Below are 23,067 nucleotides of genomic sequence, written 5' to 3'. Positions count from 1 at the left end.
CCAGCAGCCCTTTCCCTGGGAAGTATATACCACATTTGTATTATGGTAAGCTCTAGCAGTGGTAGGGAGTTAGTCCTGGTACAAGAATAAAGAACAGACCAACCACAACTTTAAATCAGTTTATTGACACAGTAACACAACACACTTGCCTCCCTGACACCCCCACACCCAATGTAGATCTCTCTCTCTCTCTCTTCTTTTCCCTTTAGAACAAGCTGTTTGGTGAAAGCAGTAAAGGGCAGGCCACTTCTACAGTCCAGCCTACACCCCTAAGCCCTGTAGAGAGGGCACTGCTCGGAACCTGTTGGGGAGGCAGTCCATACTATGCTTGGCCAGCCAGAGGCATCCAGTCAGTCCCTAAGAACAGACTTCTCTCACAAATTCCAAGCCCTGAGTTTGCTAGGCTTCCTCTCTGCTCTTGCTAGGAAAGAGATCTTGGGGCCTGGACCACAGAGGCAAGAACTCGGTGGTAACTTGAGATGTCGTTTGGCTTGTTTCTTAAGGCCCAGGCACCCCCAAAAAAGCCTTAGTGGTGGGGGGTGAGTTTCAATGCCCCTATTTAAAATGCACTGGTAACATTAAACAGATTAAGCCAGCTTAACCAAATGCCAGAATAACACTAAGCTGTAAAGAAAGCAAGGTCAGCCCTGCTTATACCAGGCCAGACACAAAATGCCAAGAAGCCCAAGGTGGAGTGTCAAAAACAACCCGAGGACACTGCCCAGGAGTTTCTAAAAAGCCTATACTCAGGAGCCCCTGGGTGACAGGAAGCAAAGAAAGAAAATACCTAAATCTTAAAAACCAAAAAAAGAAAGCCCAACTGCAAGGAAACCCAAGCCTGACAGTGCTGCCCTCCAGCCCCTGCCCCTGGACCAGGCAGTCTCTCCCCCTCCAGGCAATTTTCTCCCCTAGGCTAGATGGAGCACATCACAGCGCAGTTTTAAAAGCTTCTAATGCCAGTTCATAAACATCTTCATTTACTATTGGTGATTACATGTGAATAATATGCTTATACTGTTCTTTATGGAAAACAATTTCAACGAGTCAACTCCGAGAACACAATGGGCAACCCTCAACCTGAGCCCCTCAATGTCCTTCCTTAGACAGCCAGAAACACTCTCATCTGTCCCAGGGCTGCCTAACTTCCCCTCTTCCCCCACTGTGGCTCTTGGGCAAAGCATCCTCTATGACCATTAGTCCTCATCAGACAAGTTCTGGTCCAGGGGGTAAACCATGAACATCACATCTGGCCGAGAGGGGACACAGGGATGACCTGGACGTACAATCTCAAAGCCCAAGAAGCTGAATGTCTTCAGGAGTGGAGCTGCAGCAAAGGAAGCACAGAAGGGACTCTCATGAGGCTCAAATCGAGAGAAGATCCCAAAGATGGAACAAAGTACTAACTCCTTAGGTACTTCCCCAGGGCCACGACTCCCACTTTGTAAGGCAAGCGTGCATAGTGCACAGCCCTCTGCTTCCACCCCAGGCCCCATTAGCTGGGCTGTAAGTCTCAAACGGTTTTGACTGCTCACCTCTGTCTTCCCGGCCCTTCCTGAAGCAGATGAAGACGTAGTTCACTTTCATCTTCTCCTCAGCAAACTCTAGCAGTGCTAACAATCTGCAGAAACAAAGAGCACTGCTCAGGCCCACTGCCACCTCCCCAGACCTCCACACTACCCACAAAAGGGCCTTTGGAGCCTAAGAGCCAGCAAAGCCAGAATCTCCAGGAAAAGGTTCCCATTTGAAGACCCCAACCTAGAGCCCTATATTAGGCGAAAAATAAGTCACAGATGGGACTGGGGGTGCCTCTCTATACTTAACCGAGTTCTTCACTTGAAAGTTACATTGTCTTAACCAGTGCAGGTCACAGGACAGTGTGGGGCCTTCAACAGAACCCAGTTCACTGTGGGTATTACACTGGGTCCAGGTGTGGTGGCTAACTCCTTTAATGCTAGCACTCCAGAGGCAGAGGCAGAGGCAGGTGGATCTAGTTTGAGGCCAGTATGATCTATAGTTCCAGGACAGCAGGGCTCCAATAGTGAAAACCTATCTCAAAAGAAAAACGTGTCAGTCAAGAGAATTGTCCTGGGACTGCTTTTTACAGATAGGCTACTTGAAGAACAATGCTCAATCCAATGAAATCCCATTCTACCTATATTCCCTGGCCTTTGAAACTGCACCTCTGTATGGTGGCTCAAGGGAAACTGCCATCTACTGATTAACTGGTGGGTGATGGGTTAATATGTAAACAATTTCCTTTAATTATAACCTAGAGCAGGCCTGATTTACTGGCTAAAAGTAACCTATAACAAAGCATTATCTACCTGGAGCATCTAGAGCTAAGGGAAAAGGTATAGACTCCCCTATAAAGCTGCTATCCCCAAAAGCCATTCTCTTCATTGTCTCCTTACCCTTCTTTGCTCCCATCAGCTAATAATCCATCTGGGATTTCTATAAACAGGCTCTGGCTGGACAGGACTGCATCCCAGGAAGAGACCTTCACCTCGGTGACCTCATACTGGAAATGGACGATGTGAGGTTTCCCATCGTTCACAGGGAGGTCCTGGGTTACAGTGAGCTTCTCGTCCTGAGAAGGAAAGTTAGGGCAGAGGACAGGATAATTAGTACAAGCTACATCCTATGCTCCCTAAACCAGGGGTGCTGGCATCCCTTGAACCATTCTTGGGGTAGCATGGCTCATGGGCATGTCAGAAATGCAGACCTCTCAGCCAACTGCAGCCATTTCTATGAACGGCTGCTATTGGTAAAAGCAGCACTTGGAGCCAGGTGGTGGTGGCGCACGCCTTTAATCCCAGCACTCGGGAGACAGAGGCAGGTGGATCTTTGTGAGTTTGAGGCCAGCCTGGTCTACAAGAGCTAGTTCCAGGGCAGGCACCAAAGCTACAGAGAATCCCTGTCTCAAATACATACATACATACATACATACATACATACATACAAAAGCAGCACTTGGTTGGGAAAGGCAATCTTTACTAAGAACCAACCAAGTGCTGAGCACTGTACAAATACTATTCATGTATTAGTATCTCCACCTTAAATATGATGTAACACAGCAAGAGCACCTTAGTGACTGGCCCCATTGAGATTAAAACCCAGGTCTCCTTGACCTGAAAGCCTGTCAGGGCTTTCCCTCTCTAAGAGAAAAAAACATCAAAAACAAATGAAGTTCCAGCATTGCTGCACTGGAAACAGGCAGGAGCCTAAGTCTGGAATACACAAGGTCTTTCTCATAGTTTTGTTTGTTTTTGAGACAGGATTTCACTCTATAGCCCTAGCTGGCCTGGAATGCCTAGAGAGCCACCTGCCTTTGCTCCTGAGTGTTGAAATTAAAAGTGTATGCTACCATTTGTGGCCCAAGACCTTGCCTTTGAAAAAAAAAAATTTATATGAATAGCTGCACATGGCAGTACACACCTGTAATCCAAGCACTCAAGAGTTAAAGTCAAGTCCTTGCACACAGAACTCAGATGCCCTGTTAACTTACCATTCCCAGTCTAAGAAAGAAGCTGACCAAGTCCTAAGCTTCAGTCAACAGCAGATTAAAAGACAACGAATAGTACTGATATTCTCTCTCTAGGATTCCAGAAAAGGCAAACATCAGCTTCAGATAATAAAGGTTATCAGTTCCTGTTTTTTCCCTCAGTCACCCTACTACCTCTGCCTAAGAGAAAACTAAGGAAAAATTGCAACATTTGAGCAGCTGCACAGTGGGATCTACGAGGCTTCACCCAAGCGTCTATACCAAAATCCTCCTTACCTTATATATTAGAGCTGAGAGAGAAGGATCCCTGCCGCCCCCTCGCCCACCGGGGATCTTCGACAGTGGGTGAGGGGCATCAGGAGCACCACAGAGGCCCTGGAACAATGTGCCTGCAGCACTGGAGCTGGGGACAGTTACTCAAAGGCAAAATACTACTGCAAGAGACAGAAGGTCAGAAAGTAAACACCAAGACATTTATAAAATCCACACCCCTTCAGCCCTCCCTCTGCCTAAACAAGTATTCTAAGGCTATACCACTGCCCAAATTCTTTCTACTTGAGCTTCCAGAAATGCTACTTTTTTTGAGTCAAGATGCATAAAGAATCCCAGAAGGCAACAGGAGCCCCTGCTGGATGTTCTGACACAGAAGTCTCTAGCCTCATGCCTACCCACCAGTCCCTTTCCTTAACCATCTGTGCCTTAGTCACCTATATGGCACAGTCACTAAGCTTCAGAAGGAGTGACCAACGCCACTCACTTTTCCATCCTCTACCTCTAAAACAGAACTGCAATTTAAAAACAAACCAACAAAACTCCAAATTGTTCTACGGTTATGAATGAACTAAGTCTTGGATTTGGCTCCAGAGTATCATGATAGAGCCCATCCCTGATCTGCCACCAAATTCTGGGCCTTCCACTTTCTCAGGCCCATTGACCAGAGCATGAAAGCATGGGTAATGCTGACACTGTCAAAATAGACACAATCACAAAAAAGGGGGATCTGCTGCGCTCTGAATAACTGAATGAATTGCCAAGGCTCAAATGGCTTACACATGTGTAAAAGATCTCCAGGCCCTGTTTCCACCACCTGTATCTGGCAGCCACTTTCATCTTCGGGTGGATGCAAAGGGGTTCCAGATCTGCTCTACTGCCCTCTCTGGTTCTGATTTAATGGCAGGGAAAGAGGAAAACAGTGCATCGTGGCTCAGCAACAGGCCTGTCCTATAGCCACGGCACACTACCATAGGGGAACCAGAAGCATGAGCAGGAGTGCTATAGCCAGCACAGACAACTGCAGCTCTCTACTCAACTGTGGGTTTTTGTTTTTTTGAGACAGGGTTCTCTGTGTATCTCCGGCTGTCCTGGAACTCACTTTATAGACCAGGCTGGCCTCAAACTCTTAAGAGATCCGCCTGCCTCTGCCTCCTGAGTGCTGAAATTAAAAGTGTGTACCACCACCACCTGGCTACAGAACTGTTTTTTAGCGATATCATGCTGGCAACTTGAACAAGCCAAGTGTAGTTTATCCGCACTACAGAAATCAACATATGCTGGATGGAAATTGGGGCTTTCTTCCTCGCAGAAATGGTATGTGACATACTGGCTGGAGTTCATTCAAATGAAAAGCAACAAAACTGAACATCTAGTCACTTAACCACTAACTGACCTGGATCAGCATTCCAGTTCAGGCAAGAAGTCCAAGCCCATTATGGCTAAGCTCTAAGGGGTTCCAACTGGGGGTCTAAAAGCATCCATGTTTGAGAAATGTAGCTTCTGGGGTGCAGTCCACTTCTGCAATACCTACACCCACCTCCTGACTCCTGGAAATCATCAGGGAATACTTCTCAACTCTTAGCCTTCCCAATAGCTACTGTACAAAGGAAAGAAGCTATTTTCTACCTTACACAAGGTATAACTCCCCCTTCTAAAGTAGTTAAGTAGCACAGTAGCATCGTCCAGGCAACCAACAACAAAATGCAGGTCCCATAGAAAGACAAACCTCATCTGAGAGGCTTCCCTTCTCAACTCTTAGTTGAGGTTCTTCTGTAGGGTACCAGAAGACTGGGCCACTGGAAAAGCTAGCTGACTAGCTGGCTAGTCTACAGTGATTGGCAGAGCTACCCCTAAGACTGGGCAAATCAAATACCCTCTGTGACAGGTAAGAAGGTATCTTGTATACTAGAATTACTTGGGTTCACAAAACAACTAGATCACCAAGGCCCTTGTAATTCTAGAATTCTGCTGCCATACTTCTGCTTGTAAGGGATTATTCCATTTTACATGACTTGAACTAACTGAATTTAAGCCCTACATTCCAACCAGCATCCTGATTCTTACCTAATTCACACTCAGAAATGGCAGAAACCAGGGGCCACCCCAAAAAGGATCACACACAATACGTGGGGGAGGGGGAGAAACACAGTCCTCTTTGTTGTCCTAGAAATAACCTCTGGAGCTTGTCTCTTTCCTACACTAATCCATAAACCTGTGATACTTTTGTTTCCTTACATCTCCATGTAAATGCAGTTAAATTCACACCTTGGTAACAGATCCCTTCCCTCCACACACACAAGTTTATCACATACAAACTCTGCTATTCCTCTGTAAAAAGCCTTCAGAAGGCATGTGTGTGTGTACACAGGGATCAGTTCCCTAAGAGAAACAACTGAGTATACATGAGTTCATGTGAAGATAAAAAAATTATCTTCCCTCTCCATAATGCATTGATTACTCAAAGTGAATGGCAGATTACTATACTCTTAAAATAGCTGTCATTTCTGAAGGGAAGGAAAGACGAACATAGTAATTATTGGAACATGAAACTACCCAGCAACAATCTTCTCTTCTGATACTGACTTTAATGTTCAAACAATATACCAAAATCAGCCACCAGTCCCATTAATAATGGAATTTAAAAGAATTTGAATTTTGTTTTGGTTTTCAAAACAGGGTTTTTCTGTGTAGCCCTAGCTGTCCTGAAACTCACTCTGTAGACTAGGCTGGCCTTGAACTCAGAGATCGGCCTGCCTCTGCTTTCCAAAGGTATGTGCCACTACCATCCAGAAAATGTAGTTTGTTTTTTTAATTTTTTTCTTTTTTAATTATTTTTATTTTATGTACATTGGTGTTTTGCCTGCCTGTATGTCTGTGTGAGAGTGTCAGATCTTGAGTTACAGACAGTTGTGGCCTTGCCATGTGGCTGCTGGAAATTGAACCCGGGTCCTCTGGAAGAGCAGTCAGTGCTCTAAACCTCTGAGCCACCTCTCCAGCCCAAAGATGTGGTTTCTTAAAGATAAGTCTTTGACACAAGATACAAAAGTTTTGCATATTCTATTTGTTTTCAGTTTTTGCCAGGACTTCCACAGGTTTTAGTTACTCCACTAGGGGGCAGAAATGGCTCAATCACATCCACAAAAAAAAAAAAAAGGAAGATTTAAATTTAAATTCATTCTTGCATGAGAGAGAGATGGCTCAACAGGTAAAGACTTGCCATTAAACCTCCATACACTATACACATGCACACACAATAGATGAATGAAATTAAGCATTTTTTAAAAGAAGTTTAAGGCCAGAGGCTGAAAAGATTAAGTCAAATGTATTATACTGTACCCAGTTGGCCCACTCTTGTTTTTTAAAAGAGAAAATAGACTATACTGAAAATGAAGGTGTTAGTTATGCACATCCAAGGCAGCTCATAAGACACGGCGCTTAGGACTGCTACTGTGCCTGATCCTCAGTTGTTAAAGGACCTGCTGCCCTGAAAACACGTCAGATCATCCAGTACCATACATATACAGTTTACTTACTGTCCATAATTCAGGGAGCTAAGTGTGAGTGCCTACCTAGGAAGTACAGGGCCCTGGGTTCAATTCTCCAGCAATCAATGAATCTATGAATGTTATCTGTAATGTCCTTAGCAAGCCATGATTCATATGACTACCAACAGAAAGTGTATGTAGCAGATGTATACCTGAGAAATGTTGATGCTAAACCAAATTTCTATCATTTACCAGATTTTTCGATCTTGATGGCATTTACTAATTAAAAGAATTAACCTTATTTTTTTCCTGTGTATGTGCCTTGAAAGAGGGTCTCATTTAGCCCTTCCTGGCTCAAACTCACCACGAACAGGAGGATGACCTTGAACTTCCGATCCTTCTGCCTCTACCTCCCAAGTGCTGAAATTACAGGCATGCACCACTACACCAGAGCTATCCTTATATATAATGACAAAGGACATCTAGGGCTGGGGATGTACCTCAGTCCTAGTACCACAAGGAAAAGGAAAAACTCAACAAGTGGCTCACATTTATAGTCCCAGGTCTCTGGAGGCTGAAGCAGGAAACTGATGAAGTCAATGCTAGCCCAAGCTACAGTGATTTAAGGGGGTAGAGACCCTGTCTCAAAAAAAAAAAAAAAAAAAAAAACCTTCCAGCTGACTTTGTCATCCCCTCACCCCACTCCCCGCTTTTTATTTTTAGTTTGCACAAAGCACAACCTATTCCAACAAATACTTGGAACTCAAATTCTATGATAGTTTTTCACTTCAATCCAGTGGTATCCTCAACCCATTCATCCAAACTGCCTGTCAGAGAGGATCAGCTGAGCCTTGGTAGTATCAAAAATCATTCCCAGTATTCTATATTCATTCCTTCCACTTCTCTTGACCCATTCATGTCTCAGGCCCTATTTCACACAGCACCCAGGCTGTTTGTACCCTAAGACTTGGAATATCTCTGATGAGTAATCCTTATGTAAACCAAGACTAATCCAGAGCTACAAGCAACTTAGCAAAAAAGGACATAAAAATAAAGATAGGAAGTGTCAGCCACCTTCAATCTATGGTGACCATAAAGGCTGATTCCCAACTGTCAATTCCTCTCTGTACCAGAGAGATGCTGTGATTGGTGCCAGGCATAAGTCACTTCACCAGGGCTGTCATATGCTTCAAAGGGAGCCTACTTAATCAGCATAATCATAAGAAAATGACATCACCACTCTGAAAGCAAAATTGCTGAAAGCAGAACTGGATTTTGGTTGATTTTTCACAAGAAACATACATCAGATGGCAGCCAGAAAATCTGTACCCCTGATGTTTGCTAATCACACAGCTAACGGTGGTACATCTGCCAATGGCAGACGCCACCTTATTGCCACCTGTGGGTGATGAATAGCTAAACAACCGTACTGTACTGTAAGATTTTTTTTTTTTACATTTTAAATTCTTCAGTGTAGTTTATACTGTTAGCGCTTCACACAGTCCAACCGCCCCTCTGAGGGCAGGATTACATCATTGTTTATATAGTATCAAAGGCCCAGGAATTTTCTTAAAGCTTTTCTTATGCAAGGCATTTGCTGCTGCTAGCAGGAAACTGTCTTGCTCAAATAACAAAATTCTCGTTCATCAACTGAGCCATTAATTACAGCTTACTCTATAACTTCCTGGCTTTTTTGTTTTGTTGTTTTTTTCATTGTTGTAGTTGGCAAAGTCTTATTGCTCATGTAGCCCTGGCAGGTCTCGAACTCACTATGTAGACCAGGCTGCCTTGAAACTTACAGAGATATCTGTCTGGGATGCCTCCTGAGTGCTGGTATTAAAGGTATATTTCCCCATGCCCAGCCCTTTCACTTTGAATAAGCCTTCCAAGTCATGGCATCAGCCTGAATTACCACAGTACACTGGTTCAAAACAGAATGAATGGCTTTTTCCAGAAATGCTCATTTGTAGCATACCTTTGCCCTACAATTCAGTCTCCTTTCATATATATGCACAGCTCTAGGGCTAAATTTGGATTTCTTGGCAGAATGGGGAATTGCTATTATTAGTCCCCATTGCATTCTAAAGCCTACACCCAATGTAGGGGTGTTTCTGACTATACTAGCTGTCTCTCTACTGCCCCACACTCAACAAGCAAAACTGCTGAGAAACGGGGAATAACAAAATCAAATTATTTGGGAAGAGACAGAAATCCCATTACAGAGGAAACCATCCAGTGAAGGGCTACTACTAGAAGGGTCCTCCCTACTCCCCCAAACCACCTACAGAACCTAATGTTTCTCCCTAAAGTCCATCACAGATTGACTATAATATGGCTAACCAAGCCGGTATTGACTGTATCTCACTGTATGTGTATGCCACACAGTCTCAAGCAGGCTCTGCACAGTGTCTGCAGCCCTACAAATCCAGGCAGAGAAAGGTCACAAAATTTGATTTCCTCTTCAACTTAAACCTATTGTTCAAAACATATAATAAAGGGGTCTTGTACTTGCTCTTCTGCCCTCCCCCACAATCAGGAATTCTGACATGTTGGAGATATTAATCTGAATGCTAGAAAGGAAGAACCTTGTTTTCAAAACACTGCCAGCTCTTCTGCAACAATTTCTTCCAGGAAAGTAGGCCTCCCTCTCCTGAATTTTTCACTGAGGCCAAGGAAGTTGGAAAGCCCATCCCCCACCCAATGGGAACCAAACTCTCAGCCAGCTCTCTACACTGCACATTCAAAACACCAACACTGCCTGGGAAGAACATCCGGCCGTTATCAGAACCCCAAGTTAGGACTCCCAACAGGATTCCTTTCTGAAAACTACTGGCCAGCAGAAGAGGCTGGGAAGCACACTATGGAAACAAGATTGCCATAAAGCAAAGAAACCAGACACCCTGTACACCCCACCCCACCCCCAGGCCAAAGGAGATGAGCCTGATCCAAGGACCAGTGCTTGCCCAGGCCCTGGCAGGCCAGCTGACTCCTCCCTCCACCTGCCTCACATAGCCAAGCCCCTCAAATTACCAACCAACACACTAAAGCAAGGGCCCTGAAGACAACTGAGCCTGTTTTGCCATTTGGGCAGCTGGCAAGAACCTTAAGCTAACTCAACACCTTTTTTTTTTTTTTCACACGTAAGAACACTGGCTAAGTGAGGCACAACTGGAACTCAGTTAGTGAAGGCCCCAACTTAAGTGTTGGTCTCAATTACTCAAGCTGCAAGACTTGAATCTTAGACCCAATCAGTCCAAAGGACTCCTGAGAATGACTGCTGAAATGGCCCACTTCCAACCCCCAGAGAAAAACCCACCTCACATACCCTCCAACCTTGTCCTCCATCCTCAGCATACATATTTTCCAGACTACAACAGCACCTTTTGCATCCTGAATCATCCAAGTATACATACACCCACCTCTGCTTCCTGAGCTGTGAAGGGCTGGGTTAATGAAAATGGAATCAAAGAATGGAATGTAGTGGGGGACCTATATGCAAAGCCTCTGAAAAGGAAAATGAAAAGGCAGGATCAGAGTGTAGGAAAGACGGTTTGGTTAAGTTGGCTATAATGGCTCAAATACAACCATAACAAGCCAGGAAATAAGGAGTAAGTCCCCTCCTATATGGAGAGAAGAAATGAGGATAGGAGACTAGACAAGAGTCTGAGAATTGGGAAAAGAAAATGGCTAAAATTAAAAACGGAGCAATAAAGGTATGATGTAAAACGAGTTTCTTTCTTTTTTGAAAGACAGGGTTTCTCTTTGTAGCCCTGATTGTCCTGGAACTCACTATAGACCAGGCTGGTCTCAAACTCAGAGATCCACCTGCCTCTACTTCCTGAATGTCACCACCACCACTGGCTCAGAGTTTTCTTAACAGAGGAAGACTAAGAAATCCCTAAAGATGAAGTCCTTGTAAGCAGAGGACGGGACACTGCAGGAATATGATAAGAAAGGCTAAGTCTTCTCAGGGTGAAAGCGACAGTATTTTTCAACCCAGGCTCCACATGAGAATTAATTGGAGCTTTAATAATGCACACTAGGCTCTACCCTAGGCCAAAGGGCATGATCCATGAAGGGGTGAACAGGTAACTGCCATTTATTTATTTGTTTATTTTTAATGTGCAACTAGGTTTAAGGGAATAAAATGTGAGGGGAAAGGCTGGGGAAAAAAAGATAGCGTTGCTCAACAAGTAGAAAAGGGAAAGCTACACGATCATTTGGGGTTCCCGGGCAGTAGTGGCACAAGTGTTTAATCCCAGCACTCAGGAGGGGGATCTCTGTGAGTTTGAGGCCAGCCTGGTCTACAGATCGAGTTCCAGGACTGGCTCCATAGCTACTGAGAAACCCTGTCTCAAACCCCCTCCCTGCCAAAAAAACAATCATTTGGGGTAAGAGGAGTTCACGCTTTGACAGGAACTATGGATGGCAGCCCTGTGTGAAGAACAGCAACAGTGAAGATGATACTTGTAATAGAAGTCCTGTCTGGTGTTAGAGAGATCGTGGCAGTTTAAGGACTGGATCTGCTTGCTGAAGGTCAGAGGCCATAAAAGTCCAATATGAGTACAGAAGATTTGGTATGTGGACTCAATGAGTTTCAGAAAAGTTCTGAAGGGGTCAGCAACAAGCCCTCCGGAGGAAGGGGATGTCACGATCAGGTCTGAACTGCTAAGAGAAGCCACTCTAATACATAAGATAGTGGAGTTAAACATCTTGACGAGTTGGAAAATTATGGAATATTTTGGAGAAAATAATCTGAGGCAGAAATATGGGATATCTGGGGGAAGTGGAAAAAGAGCAAGGGAAATAGAGGGATGAATTCTACCTACTTTGGTCGAGAGGGTAGAGGATGAAAGTTAAAGGATCCACTCCAACCATGCAGTGGTGGCGCACGCCTTTAATCCCAGCACTCGGGAGGCAGAGGCAGGCAGATTTCTTTGAGTTCAAGGCCAGCCTGGGCTACCAGAGCTAGTTCCAGGGCAAGCTCCAAAACTACAGAGAAGCACTGTCTCGAAAAACCAAAGACAACAACAAAAAGAAAAAAAGAAAAGAAAAAGAAAGGATCCACTCCATTTCCAAAGGATATGCATCCAGCCCCTTTCTTCAAACCATGGGGGAAACTGGGACTGGGCCTTTAAGTAGGTAAAGGCCCAGAGTCATGTTCTGAAGGCACTGGAGAGAAATTTAAAGACCTTCCCAGGAAAGGGGACAGGCTAAGTTGTGTGATGTAAGGATTTTAAAGATGGGGGTTAAGATGCCAAGGTAAGATGAGTTCCAAGTAAGACTTTATGGTGTTTGAAGGGCTGACGTATGTAAGAAGAATGTTGGGGACATTATTAGGAAAACAGGATGGAGGGCAGGAATGGAGTCATAGTGTTTGATAAATAAAAGGAATGGGGTTCCAGGACAGGAAAATGGGGCCTAACTAGAGAAGGATGGGGAAGGAAAGTGGGACCAAGGAGTGACTGGGCATCCAAAGAAGGGTGGGAATGGGGGTAAGAGGTCGAGTTGATCACTGCAGGACACAGCTTGCCTTTGGGGAGAAGCAAGCAGGGCTGAGAGGGGAGTCTGGCTGGGGTGCAGTTTTCACTAAAGAACGGATTTGAAGCGATTAAGTGACTTGTGGAGGAGTAAGAAAGATTTAGGGAAGGTAAGAACCAATTCGGCGAATATGTGGGAGAAAGCCCAGTATGGGGAAATGGGCAGTTCCGCTGGATTTAAGAAAAAGGAGCGACTGACTGACTGGGTCCAGGTTTGTTGGGGGGAGGGCTTTGGGCGAGAAGGAAGCCCGGATGAGGGGGATGGGCCGGGCTGGAGGAAGGGGGCTAAAGGACGGAAGGAGGCCCAATTTCAGGGCTGGGACCGGGTGGCAGGAGTAGTGAAGGAGCCAGTGGGAGCGGATGGAGGCCCCTGGGGGCCCGGGACAAGCAGCTGGAAGGGGAAGAAGGAGGCCTCTGGAGATGCGGAGAGGGTGGGGGCGGGGAGCCTGCGCCGGGCCGTTACCTGTCCTGGGTGTTTATCATCCTCGGTGGCTCTGCTCAGGGTGGGAGGAGGCGGCGCGGGGAGTGGGTAGGTGGACGAGTGAGTGGGTGTGGGGTCGCGCGCGCGGGCCGATCTCTGCGGGCTAAGTCCCTGTCAGGCCGCGGGCCGAGAGCCCTCCTCTTGCCTCAGCGAGCGCCTGCCTCCAACTGACCCTCCCCGGCCGCCGCCGCGCAACCGCCCCGCCCCCGAGTGCCTCATCTGCATAACCCCACCCCAGCGCCGCTTGGTGTCCTGGGAAACTGGGGCCCACAACAAAGGGCAGAGCGCCGCCCCGCCTAGGCGCAGGCGTACCAGGCAGGCTGTCGTCTTGGGTAGAAGGGCGGGAGCCAAGGCGAGGGAGTGGAGAAGGGTCTGGAAGCCTGGAGCTCACGTTCAGCCGCGGTCAGTCTTCATTTCTGCTTTTTGTTTGCTTTTTGATACAGTTTCTTGTAGCTCAAGCTAGCCTCAAACTCACTGGAGGATGACCTTGAGTCCTTGATCTCTTGCCTTCACTAATCTTCCACCAAGTGCTGGGATTTACAGGTGCGCCCCACCACCACACTGGGCACTGGATGCTTTTGTGTGGCAAAACCAGACCGTACTATTTGTAAACTCGGAGAGTGTATTTCCTCCAACAAAACAAAATCTGAAAACTAAGAATACTACTCATGTATTAATTAGCACCATTTCCAGTAGGAATCTAATCCCTAGACCCTTTCCTTCAATTCATAATGCAAATTAATCTGTCAGATAACTTCAAGCACCTTTACAGCCCCAGCCATCTTGATGGCTCCCACTGTCAGTTGAGAAAAAAAAAAAAAAAAAAAACCTCCATTTTGGAGACAATCTCAAATCAGTTCCCCCAGCTACTGACCAAGCACACTGTCATGAGAAGCCATGATCACAGTCTCTCTAACTTATTGACAGCAGCTTCTAGCCACAATCAATGCAAGCAACTTCAATCAATCATGCCAGGCTAGTGCACTGCCACTGTCTTGACTGGTCCTCTAATCACAGATTAGTGCCAAAAGGCCGGTCAATAACATACACACCCTCAAATCCCAGCCACACTCACAGGAGACTGCAATCAATAGAGACTGGGTAAGCCTTAAATCCTACCACCCAGCAGGCAGGGGCAGATGGATCTCTAAGTTGAAGGCCAGCTTGGTATGTATACAGCAAGTTCCAGGCCAGCCAGGGGAACATAGCGAGGCTCTGTCTCAGAGAGAGACAGAAGAAAATGGTGGGAGGGAGAGAGGGAAGGGGGGGGGGAGCACTCTCAGACCACACACAGAGGTCACCTCCAATCTCCCATTCAGTTCAAGTTCAGTAAGCAGCTACTCACAATGTGCTTCTGGCATGGATAGGAGTCCAGGAATACTCCATGATGGGCTAGGCAATGTGTCTACCTACCTTGGATGTCACAATCTGGTCAGAGACAGAGGCCATCACAAATGAGGTAAGTACTGTCTGAGAGACACTGCAGAGAAAATAACATGTGGGACAGCTTGAAGAAGGGTGGGTAGTACTCCAAAGTTATGGTCACCAAGACATCCATTTCAGTACAGCCCCAAATCACAAGGGACCTTATCAGAGCCCTCTCAGGATCCAATGGTTCTACAGCACAAACAAAATTTTAATCTTTAGATCATGAGCATACCGAAAGAGCACAGGAGGAAGGATGGAGCTATCAGACTAAGGTTTTCTTCCAACAGAACTGAAGTAGTAGAAGAACTGCTGTGGTTACCATCAGATACTCAGAATCGTTCTTCTCCTCTCTGCCTTGCTGGGTGGTGGTTGTGGTGGCGCACACCTTTAGTCTCAGCTTTTGGGAGGCAGAGGAAAATGATCTCTATGGGTTCAAGACCAACTTGGTTTACAAGAGAGTTCCCAGACAACCAGGGCTATATAAAGAAACCCTGTTTCGAAACTGCCCACCCCCCCCAAAAGAAAATCCTCTATTTTTTTACCCATAGCTATCCATACCTACTCTTTCAAGTTCAAGTCAGGTTAGTTCTTACATTAGTACATAACAGAATTTACTATTAAACTTAGCTCCACCCACCTGGCCAACCCTCCTGGACCCAGAAGCCTCAGCTTTGCCAGTCCATCCTGAGCAAGGTGCCCTCTCGTCTGAAGGACACTTTCTGATTAATCAGCTGGCAAATAGTGAGAGCACACAATGCCAATAATACCAAACGAGACCATTTGTTTGCTAAGCGTTTTTGTGTGTGTGTTTGTGTGGAGGAAGATGGTGTGTATGGACATGATTCTGTGTGTGCAGATCCACCTCAGATATGTGTGCATACATGTTCAGGCCAGAGGACAATCTGAGGTGATATTCTTCAGGTGTCAGCTACCTTATTTATTTGCTGATTTATTTATTTATTGAGACAGGGCCTTTTATTAACCCAGAATTCACAAAGTAAGCTAAGCTGGTGGGTCAAAAAGCTGGGATTGCCAGCATAGCAAACAAATACTGATTTTTTTCTTTTTTGGGTTTTTTTTTTTTTTTTTTTTTTTTTTTTGGTTGAGATAGGGTTTCTCTGTAGCTTTGTAGCCTGTCCTGAAACTAGCTCTTGTAGACCAGGCTGGCCTTGAACTCACAAAGATCCGCCTGCCTCTGCCTCCCAAGTGCTGGGATTAAAGGCATATGCCACTTTTTTTTTAAGTTTTGGGAATCACACTCAGATCCCTGTACTTGCAAGGCAAGCACTTTACTAACTAAGCCATCTCCACAGCTTCTAAAGCACTAATTTTAATTTTTAATTTTTATTTTATATTGAGAATTACTATGCCTGTTAATATTCATTGAGGACCTATGTACAGCAAGAAACTTACTTGCTTGACTTAAAAGCTATCAGATGAAGTTTGAATTCACATCCAAGGTTGTCTAGGTTTACACGGGAGGAGTCAGAAGCATCTGTCACAGCTTGCAGTTTAGGAAGTGAGCATCTTCATGCATCCAGGCCAGTCAGTGAAACCACAAATACTGTCCTGTACAACTGCCCCATCTATTTAAATTTCAATTCACTAAAATAAAAATAGGGTTTGTGATATAGCTCTGGGTAAAATGCTGGCCAACCTAGCATGTGTGAGACCCTGGGTTGGATTCCTCCCCAAACCAAAATGCCTGATGGAGCAACATGGTAAGACAAAAAACTGACCTGCCAGACCTGCCCACGTGGTTTGAAACCCCTCAGGCCTACGAAGCCCTTTTGTGGCCTGTGTGAAAACCAGGGGGAGTGTCGTCCGTGGCTCAGCAGGACAATAAGTGAGCACTTGATTCAGCATCTGGAAGATACCTCACAAAGTTAAACCAGCCCTACTGCTCCTGAGGAGGAACAAGAGAGAGGATGTCCTTGAATGCTTATTGGTGAGAAAGAGAATAAGGCAGAAAAGGGTAAGAAATGCATTTTTCCAAAGCCAGGACTTCCAAAGGTGTTGGCTCATTTGGCATCTGTACTCCCTCTGCCTGCTCTACCCAAGGCTGGCTGCATGGCCTAGGGCCCAGGCTAGCAGCTCCACACCTGTAAGCGGCTCTTTGTTGAGGCTCTCTGGGAGGAGCTTAAAAAGAAAAAGGAATTACTGGGTAATCAAATCTTTTGACCTTGAACTCTTGGCCCTCCTGCCTCCCTCCACGCCCCAAGCCTAGGATTCCAGGCGTGCAGCTGGTCTTTACAATACTGGGGATTAAACCCAGGACTTCATGCTTGCAGGCAAACATTCTACCAACTGAGCCACCCCAGCCCTAAAATCCATTTTTAAAATCTTTACTCGAGACTAGCCTTGAACTTGTTATGCAGACAACAATGAACTTGTTCAAACTGCCCCCACTTCTCAAGTGTGAGATTACATGTGTACACCACCATGAAGGCTATTTCACTTTGAGATGGGTTCGCACTATAAAATCCAGGTGGCCTGGAACTCTTTTTTTTTTTTTTTTTTTTTTGGTTTTTCGAGACAGGGTTTCTCTGTGGCTTTGGAGCCTGTCCTGGAACTAGCTCTGTAGACCAGGCTGGTCTCGAACTCACAGAGATCCACCTGCCTCTGCCTCCCGAGTGCTGGGATTAAAGGCGTGCGCCACCATCGCCCGGCGGCCTGGAACTCTTGAGTTCTATTTATCTACCTGCTCAGCAACCTAAGTACCAAGATGAGAGGTGTGTGCCACCACACCAGACTTGAACCAGAAATTTTGAGAGGCTAGGGAACTGAACCTGAAACTGGGAATGATCCAGGAGTCAGCCTTGAGAGCAGGGTTCTTGGTCAAAGACAGAACACTATTTTAGACCAACAGGAAGAACACAAGTAGTGGTTCCCACCACCCTCCCAGCACAAGGAAGCTGGAAATGACGTGATTATTACCATCTGTCCCTCTGAGAGCCTGAGAGAATTTCCATGAGCCTAGCTGAGAGGGCTGGCTTGGTCCAGAAGAGAATTCGACCTTGACATAGTAAGAAAGGCAGGAGGGAAGGAAGACACTGGGGGCCTCCCCACCCTAGAGAAGAGACAAACAGAAGGAAGAGGAGGACGTGTTCCCCATGGACGTCTCCTAGCAATGAAGAGGCCTGGGCATGAGGCCGCCCAGGAACAGCAGGGCAGCCAGAGGTCAGAGTCCATGGCCTGCTGAAGACCTGTCCTGGCTTTGGGCTCCAGGCACTGTGCCCATTCTCTGATCTGCCACATTGTTTAGCAATTTCCTCCTCTGAAAGTAGAGGGGGGAGCAGTGGGGAAGCAGGGCTTGTACAGCCAGGAGTAACTGGAGCAGAGTGGGGTGGGGCTTCCACAGGGAAGGGGCCTCAGTTCATTCCCATGACTGGCTGCCCTTCCGGCTACTTGGGACTTTGGGACTTCGTGGGAAAAGGTCTTAGAAGTGCTAAGTACAGTAACTATGAGTGTGTGTGTGTGTTCCCAAGTGTGCATCAGGCACGTTCTCCATTTTAGCCATGGAACACTGCCCTATGAGAACTGGATACCAGTGTATGTTCCCACAGGTCTCTGTCCTGAGAGAGGCTTAGAAACCCGCCCCGAAGCCTGAAAGACACTGGAAGTCACAGGACCAATTCTCTGGGGAATCTCTTGGCTCCTAGCGAATATAGATCACCTGATGTCCCTAGACTAACAGGGATGCTTCTAGAACTTGCAAGCTTGCCAGCAGAACTCTACTACTAGGTGGATGTTGAAAAGGAGATGGGACAGCCGAGCAGCGGTGGCGCACGCCTTTAATCCCAGCACTCAGGAGGCAGAGGCAGGCGACTTTGAGGCCAGCCTGGTCTACAAGAGTTAGTTCCAGGACAGGCTCCAAAACTACAGAGAAACCCTGTCTCAAAAAAAAAAAAAAAAAAAAAAAAAAAAAAAAAAAAAAAGAAAGAAAGAAAAGAAAAGCAGATGGGAACTTATGGGGAGCCAATCAGCCAGCCATTTCCACAGCATCTATGAGGAAGCCCAGAACCTTTCATAACCAACAAGATAGCAGAGCCACACACAAGCCCATGGATGGGCCAATGCTCACCCTTCAAGCAAAAAGTCTCAAATGACACCACAAAAGAGTAGCACACAGGCCAGTCCTAGCTTGTTTGGCCAATCCAGTGTTTAAGAACTTTTTGGGCCAAAACAGAGGTTTCACACAATAATCTATAACCTAATGAAAAAATAAATATGGTTAACATGGACACACACCTTTAATCCCAGCACTTGGGAGGCACGGACAGGTAGATGTCTGTGAGTTGAAGGCCATCCTGGTCTACATGGTGAGTTCCAGGATAGCCAGGACTACATAGTGAGACCCCATCTCAAAAATCAAAATAAAGTAACAATGAAAATACAGCTAAAATTGAACTATGCCCCACCACCACCACCAGGCACAATACTTGTAATCCCAGCACTCGGGGCAGAGGCAAGTAGATCTCTATGAGTTCCAGGCCAGCCAAAGCTACACACAGAGAAACCCGGTCTTAGGAAAAGACCAAACCCCCTGTTTGAGTAAAGCACACCAGAGGCTGAGGATACAGCACAGTTGGTAGAGCACTTCCCACACATTCCCGGAGCTCGGCACCTGACCCTCAGCATCAGCACTGTTCAGATTCCTTCCCAGGGAGACATAAGCAACTCTCTTCCTGAAGTCTTGATGACAAACAGAGGTACCACTGCACCAAAGTCCACTCCGGGAAGCTGCCAAGTCTCTTGGACTTCCTCAGCACAGGTGAGGGGTTACTTACAGAGGTGTGGGTACTCCTCCTGTCACAGTTTACTAAGGAAGAAGGAAGGCTTTATAGGAGAGTAGCCACATAGAGCTCCTTCTCTGGTCTTCCCCAGCCTATACTATACACTCTAGCCCAGTGGTTCTCAACCTTCCTAATGATGTGACCCTTTAATATACTTCCTCATGTTGTGCTGAGCCCAACCATAACATTATTTCTTGGCTACTTCATAATCATGATTTTACTACTGCCACAAATCAGAATGTAAATATTTGGACCCACAGGTTGAGAATGGCATTTGAGCCTTTCGCAGAGGTCACAATTAAGGTAGAGTTACATTTGGGAGCAGCTGGGTACTCAGGTGAGAGTCTGTTACCCTCCCTGCCACTCTATAGCTGGATATAAACAGCCAACAAAAGTTGAATGTGGTGGTACACATCTTTGATCCCAGCATTTGTGAGGCAAAGACAGATCTCTGAGTTCAAGGACCCCTGGTCTATAGACTTCTAAGACAGCCAGGGCTACACAGAATAACCCTCAAAACCTCAAAAATAAATGAATAAATAAAGTCCAGCTAGGCTAATCTTCTTGAAAGAGGCCACAGCTGAACTCCCCAAGATGATTGCTTTGCTCAAAGACAATTCACTCCCAACAACCAGATAAAGCACAAGTGACTTCAAGCAAATGCTTGTAGTCCCAGCACTGAGGAGATGGGGGCAGGAAGATCAGAAGTTCAGGGTCATCCTTGGCCACATAGAAAGTTTAAGACTAACCTGAGCTATAAGAAACCTAAAAAACAAAAAACAAAACCAACTCCCGAGATAGCAGTAGATCTGGCTGAGTAGTAAATACCTACTCTTGAGGCTGGAGAGCTGGCTCAGTGGTTAAGAGTGTTCACTTCTCTTGAGGACCAGAGTTTGATTTCCAGCACCCATGCCAAGCAACTCCCAACTGCAGCTCCAGGTCCAGGCAGATCCAACATCTCTGGGCTCCATGGGCACCTGCACTCACTTGTACAAAACCACAGAGACCACACGAATACACATAATAAAAATAAATTTTAAACATAAAGGAGTTTCTGCTCTTTTCAGAGGTGTGTGGGCTGCCCATCTGTCCGTTTTGCCACCGTCTACACCAGTCTCCATTGTCCCCAACACTCAAACTGAGTCTGAGTTACTGTTGCTCATCACACTGCCAGGACTATTATCCTCTCTCTGTCTTGGTTAAAAGTTAGGACATGAGGGGCTGCAGAGATGGCTCAGCGGTTAAGAGCGCTAGTTGCTCTTCCAGAGGACTCAGGTTCAATTCCCAGCACCCACACGGCAGCTCACTGCTGTCTGTAACTCCAGTTCCAGGAGATCTGACACCTTCACACCAATGCACATAAAGTTTTTAAAGGGCTGGAGAGATGGCTCCGCGGTTAAGAGCATTGCCTGCTCTTCCAAAGGTTCTGAGTTCAATTCCTAGCAACCACATGGTGGCTCACAACCATCTGTAATGAGGTCTGGTGCCCTCTTCTGGCCTGCAGGCATACATGCAGACAGACTATTGTATACATAATAAGTAAATAAATATTAAAAAAAAAAAAGTTAGGACACAAAACCAGGTGTAGTGGTACATTCCATCCCAGAACTTGAGCTGTGGAGGCAGGGAGATCAGGAGTTCAAAGTTATCCTCAGCTACAGAATGACTTTGAGGCCCACCTGGGCCACATGAGACCTGCTTCAAAATAACAAACAAAAACAAATATGGCCAGCAAGAAAGGTCATCAGATAAACATGCCTGTTGCCAAGCCTGACAATCTGAGTTCAATCCCAGGACCTACATATGTGCACTCTTCAAGTGGAAGTCAGAGAACCTTTGGCCTTTGAGAGTCAGTTCTTTACAGTTTCTTTACATACAGACAAAATATTCATGCATATAATAAATCTAAGAAAAAATTTAAGAAAAAAAAAGCTAAAATGCCAGAGCCTAGTCCTAGAGACATAACCACAACATACTCCACAGTTTATCTTAAATTCCTGCCTTTGGTGCTCTGGTCTACTGACAGGTTTCCCATCATGCCCTGTTTTAACGTTCATATACAATATTTCTTCCTTCTGTGGTAAATGTCTACTCTCTGACCTTTACCAAGTCACCTAAATTACAAGCATATACAGTCATATCCATAGACATCTGCCTGGTGTGTGTGCCACCACTGACTGATGGGAAGACATTTAACTGGAGCTGGCTTACAGTTCAGAGATTTGGTCTGTTATCATCATGGCAGGAAAGCATGGTGTCATGAAGGTAGATGTGACGCTAGAGAGGTGGCTGAGAGTTCTACATCTAGATCCACAGGCACCAGGAAGAGACAGTGAGCAACTAGCCCTGACTTGAGCTTCTGAGACCTCAAAGCCCGCCCCCAGTGACACACTTCTTCCTCCACAAAGCCTGCCTTCAGTGACACACTTCCTCCAACAAGGCTACACCTCCCAACAGTGCCATTTCCTACAAGCATATGGGCCATTTTCATCCAAACCACCATAGGTTTGAGGTCCCCATCCTGCTGAGCAGCTGGGGTTGAGAACAGCTTAGCATGAATCCCTCCATTCGGTCCCCATTGCCTCCTTCAGCCTCATCCATCTTTGGCCTCTACAGGTCTGGTATGTGCAACTCTTGACCATGCCTAGAATTTCAAGGAGAACACATGCAAACTGGGAAACATCTAGACATCCAGCCCTTGACTCAGAAAGGCCTCACTAAGCATTAGCCAACTTACCTTTGGAAACTTCAGAAACATGTAAGTTACTGCCCTAGGGCATCTTACTGTGCCTTTAGAATGTTCCCATTGCTTTTGCTGGATGGGAACTCCCACAGAAGTTGGGTCCCCTGAGGACACATGCCCAGAGATGGGAAGACACTTGCCTAAACAACGTCTCAGAAGTGAAGTAGCCAACTAGCTGGCATGTGCTGAGTACTACCAAGTACCGTTGACTGGGACAGTGACATGTCCTAGGAGGTTCTGGCCGAGGCAGTAGCCAGGACTGTTTGCAAAGATGAAACTAACACCACCTAGGGATACGGTGACAGAGGGGTGGCTGGAACGGGACAAACCAAATTTCAGCTACCAGGGTGTCTACTGTCATTCTGGTGGGTACAAATTCTACCAGCTATAACAAAGAAATATGAGCTCTCGGAATATCAGCTTTGATGAGGAGGCACATGGTCACTCATTCCTAATTAAATGTCCAGACATTTAATGCATGCAGTAAAATGAAACAGAGATCACCGACTTGATTTTTGTAGTTGTTTTGAAACAGGGTCTCAATCTGTTACCCAGATGGCCTGGTACTAACAATGTCAATCAGCACAGCCTCAATCATGAAATAATCCCTCTGCCTTTGCATCCAACGTGATGGGATTATAGGCATGAACCTACATACCTCACCCAACCTGTTCTGCGGACATCTGAGTTTTGTATGAATTCCACATAGTTGAATGATCTTGGACTTGGACACACCTCTCTACCCCTTAGGGCTAAAGCTCCTCTACCCGTGAGCTGGGGTTGCCGAATGAATACCTTTGGGCCTAACACACACAGCTG

At 46.0% G+C, this 23,067-nt stretch overlaps 1 protein-coding gene across 1 annotated transcript; it reads right to left on the bottom strand.

Moving 5' to 3' along the window:
• Positions 1–105: 105 nt before the first annotated feature.
• On the bottom strand, positions 106–13,466 carry Oaz2 (ornithine decarboxylase antizyme 2). The gene is given in 6 exon segments (XM_038322060.2): positions 106–1,324; positions 1,533–1,618; positions 2,412–2,587; positions 3,779–3,859; positions 3,861–3,936; positions 13,264–13,466. Coding segments are annotated over 6 exon segments (570 nt in total). The 5' UTR covers positions 13,284–13,466; the 3' UTR covers positions 106–1,193.
• Between the last annotated feature and the right edge of the window lie 9,601 nt (positions 13,467–23,067).

The sequence above is a fragment of the Arvicola amphibius genome, chromosome 3, assembly GCF_903992535.2.
Source record: "Arvicola amphibius chromosome 3, mArvAmp1.2, whole genome shotgun sequence".
Classification (NCBI taxonomy): domain Eukaryota; kingdom Metazoa; phylum Chordata; class Mammalia; order Rodentia; family Cricetidae; genus Arvicola; species Arvicola amphibius.
This window is presented reverse-complemented; position numbering and strand designations above follow the sequence as displayed.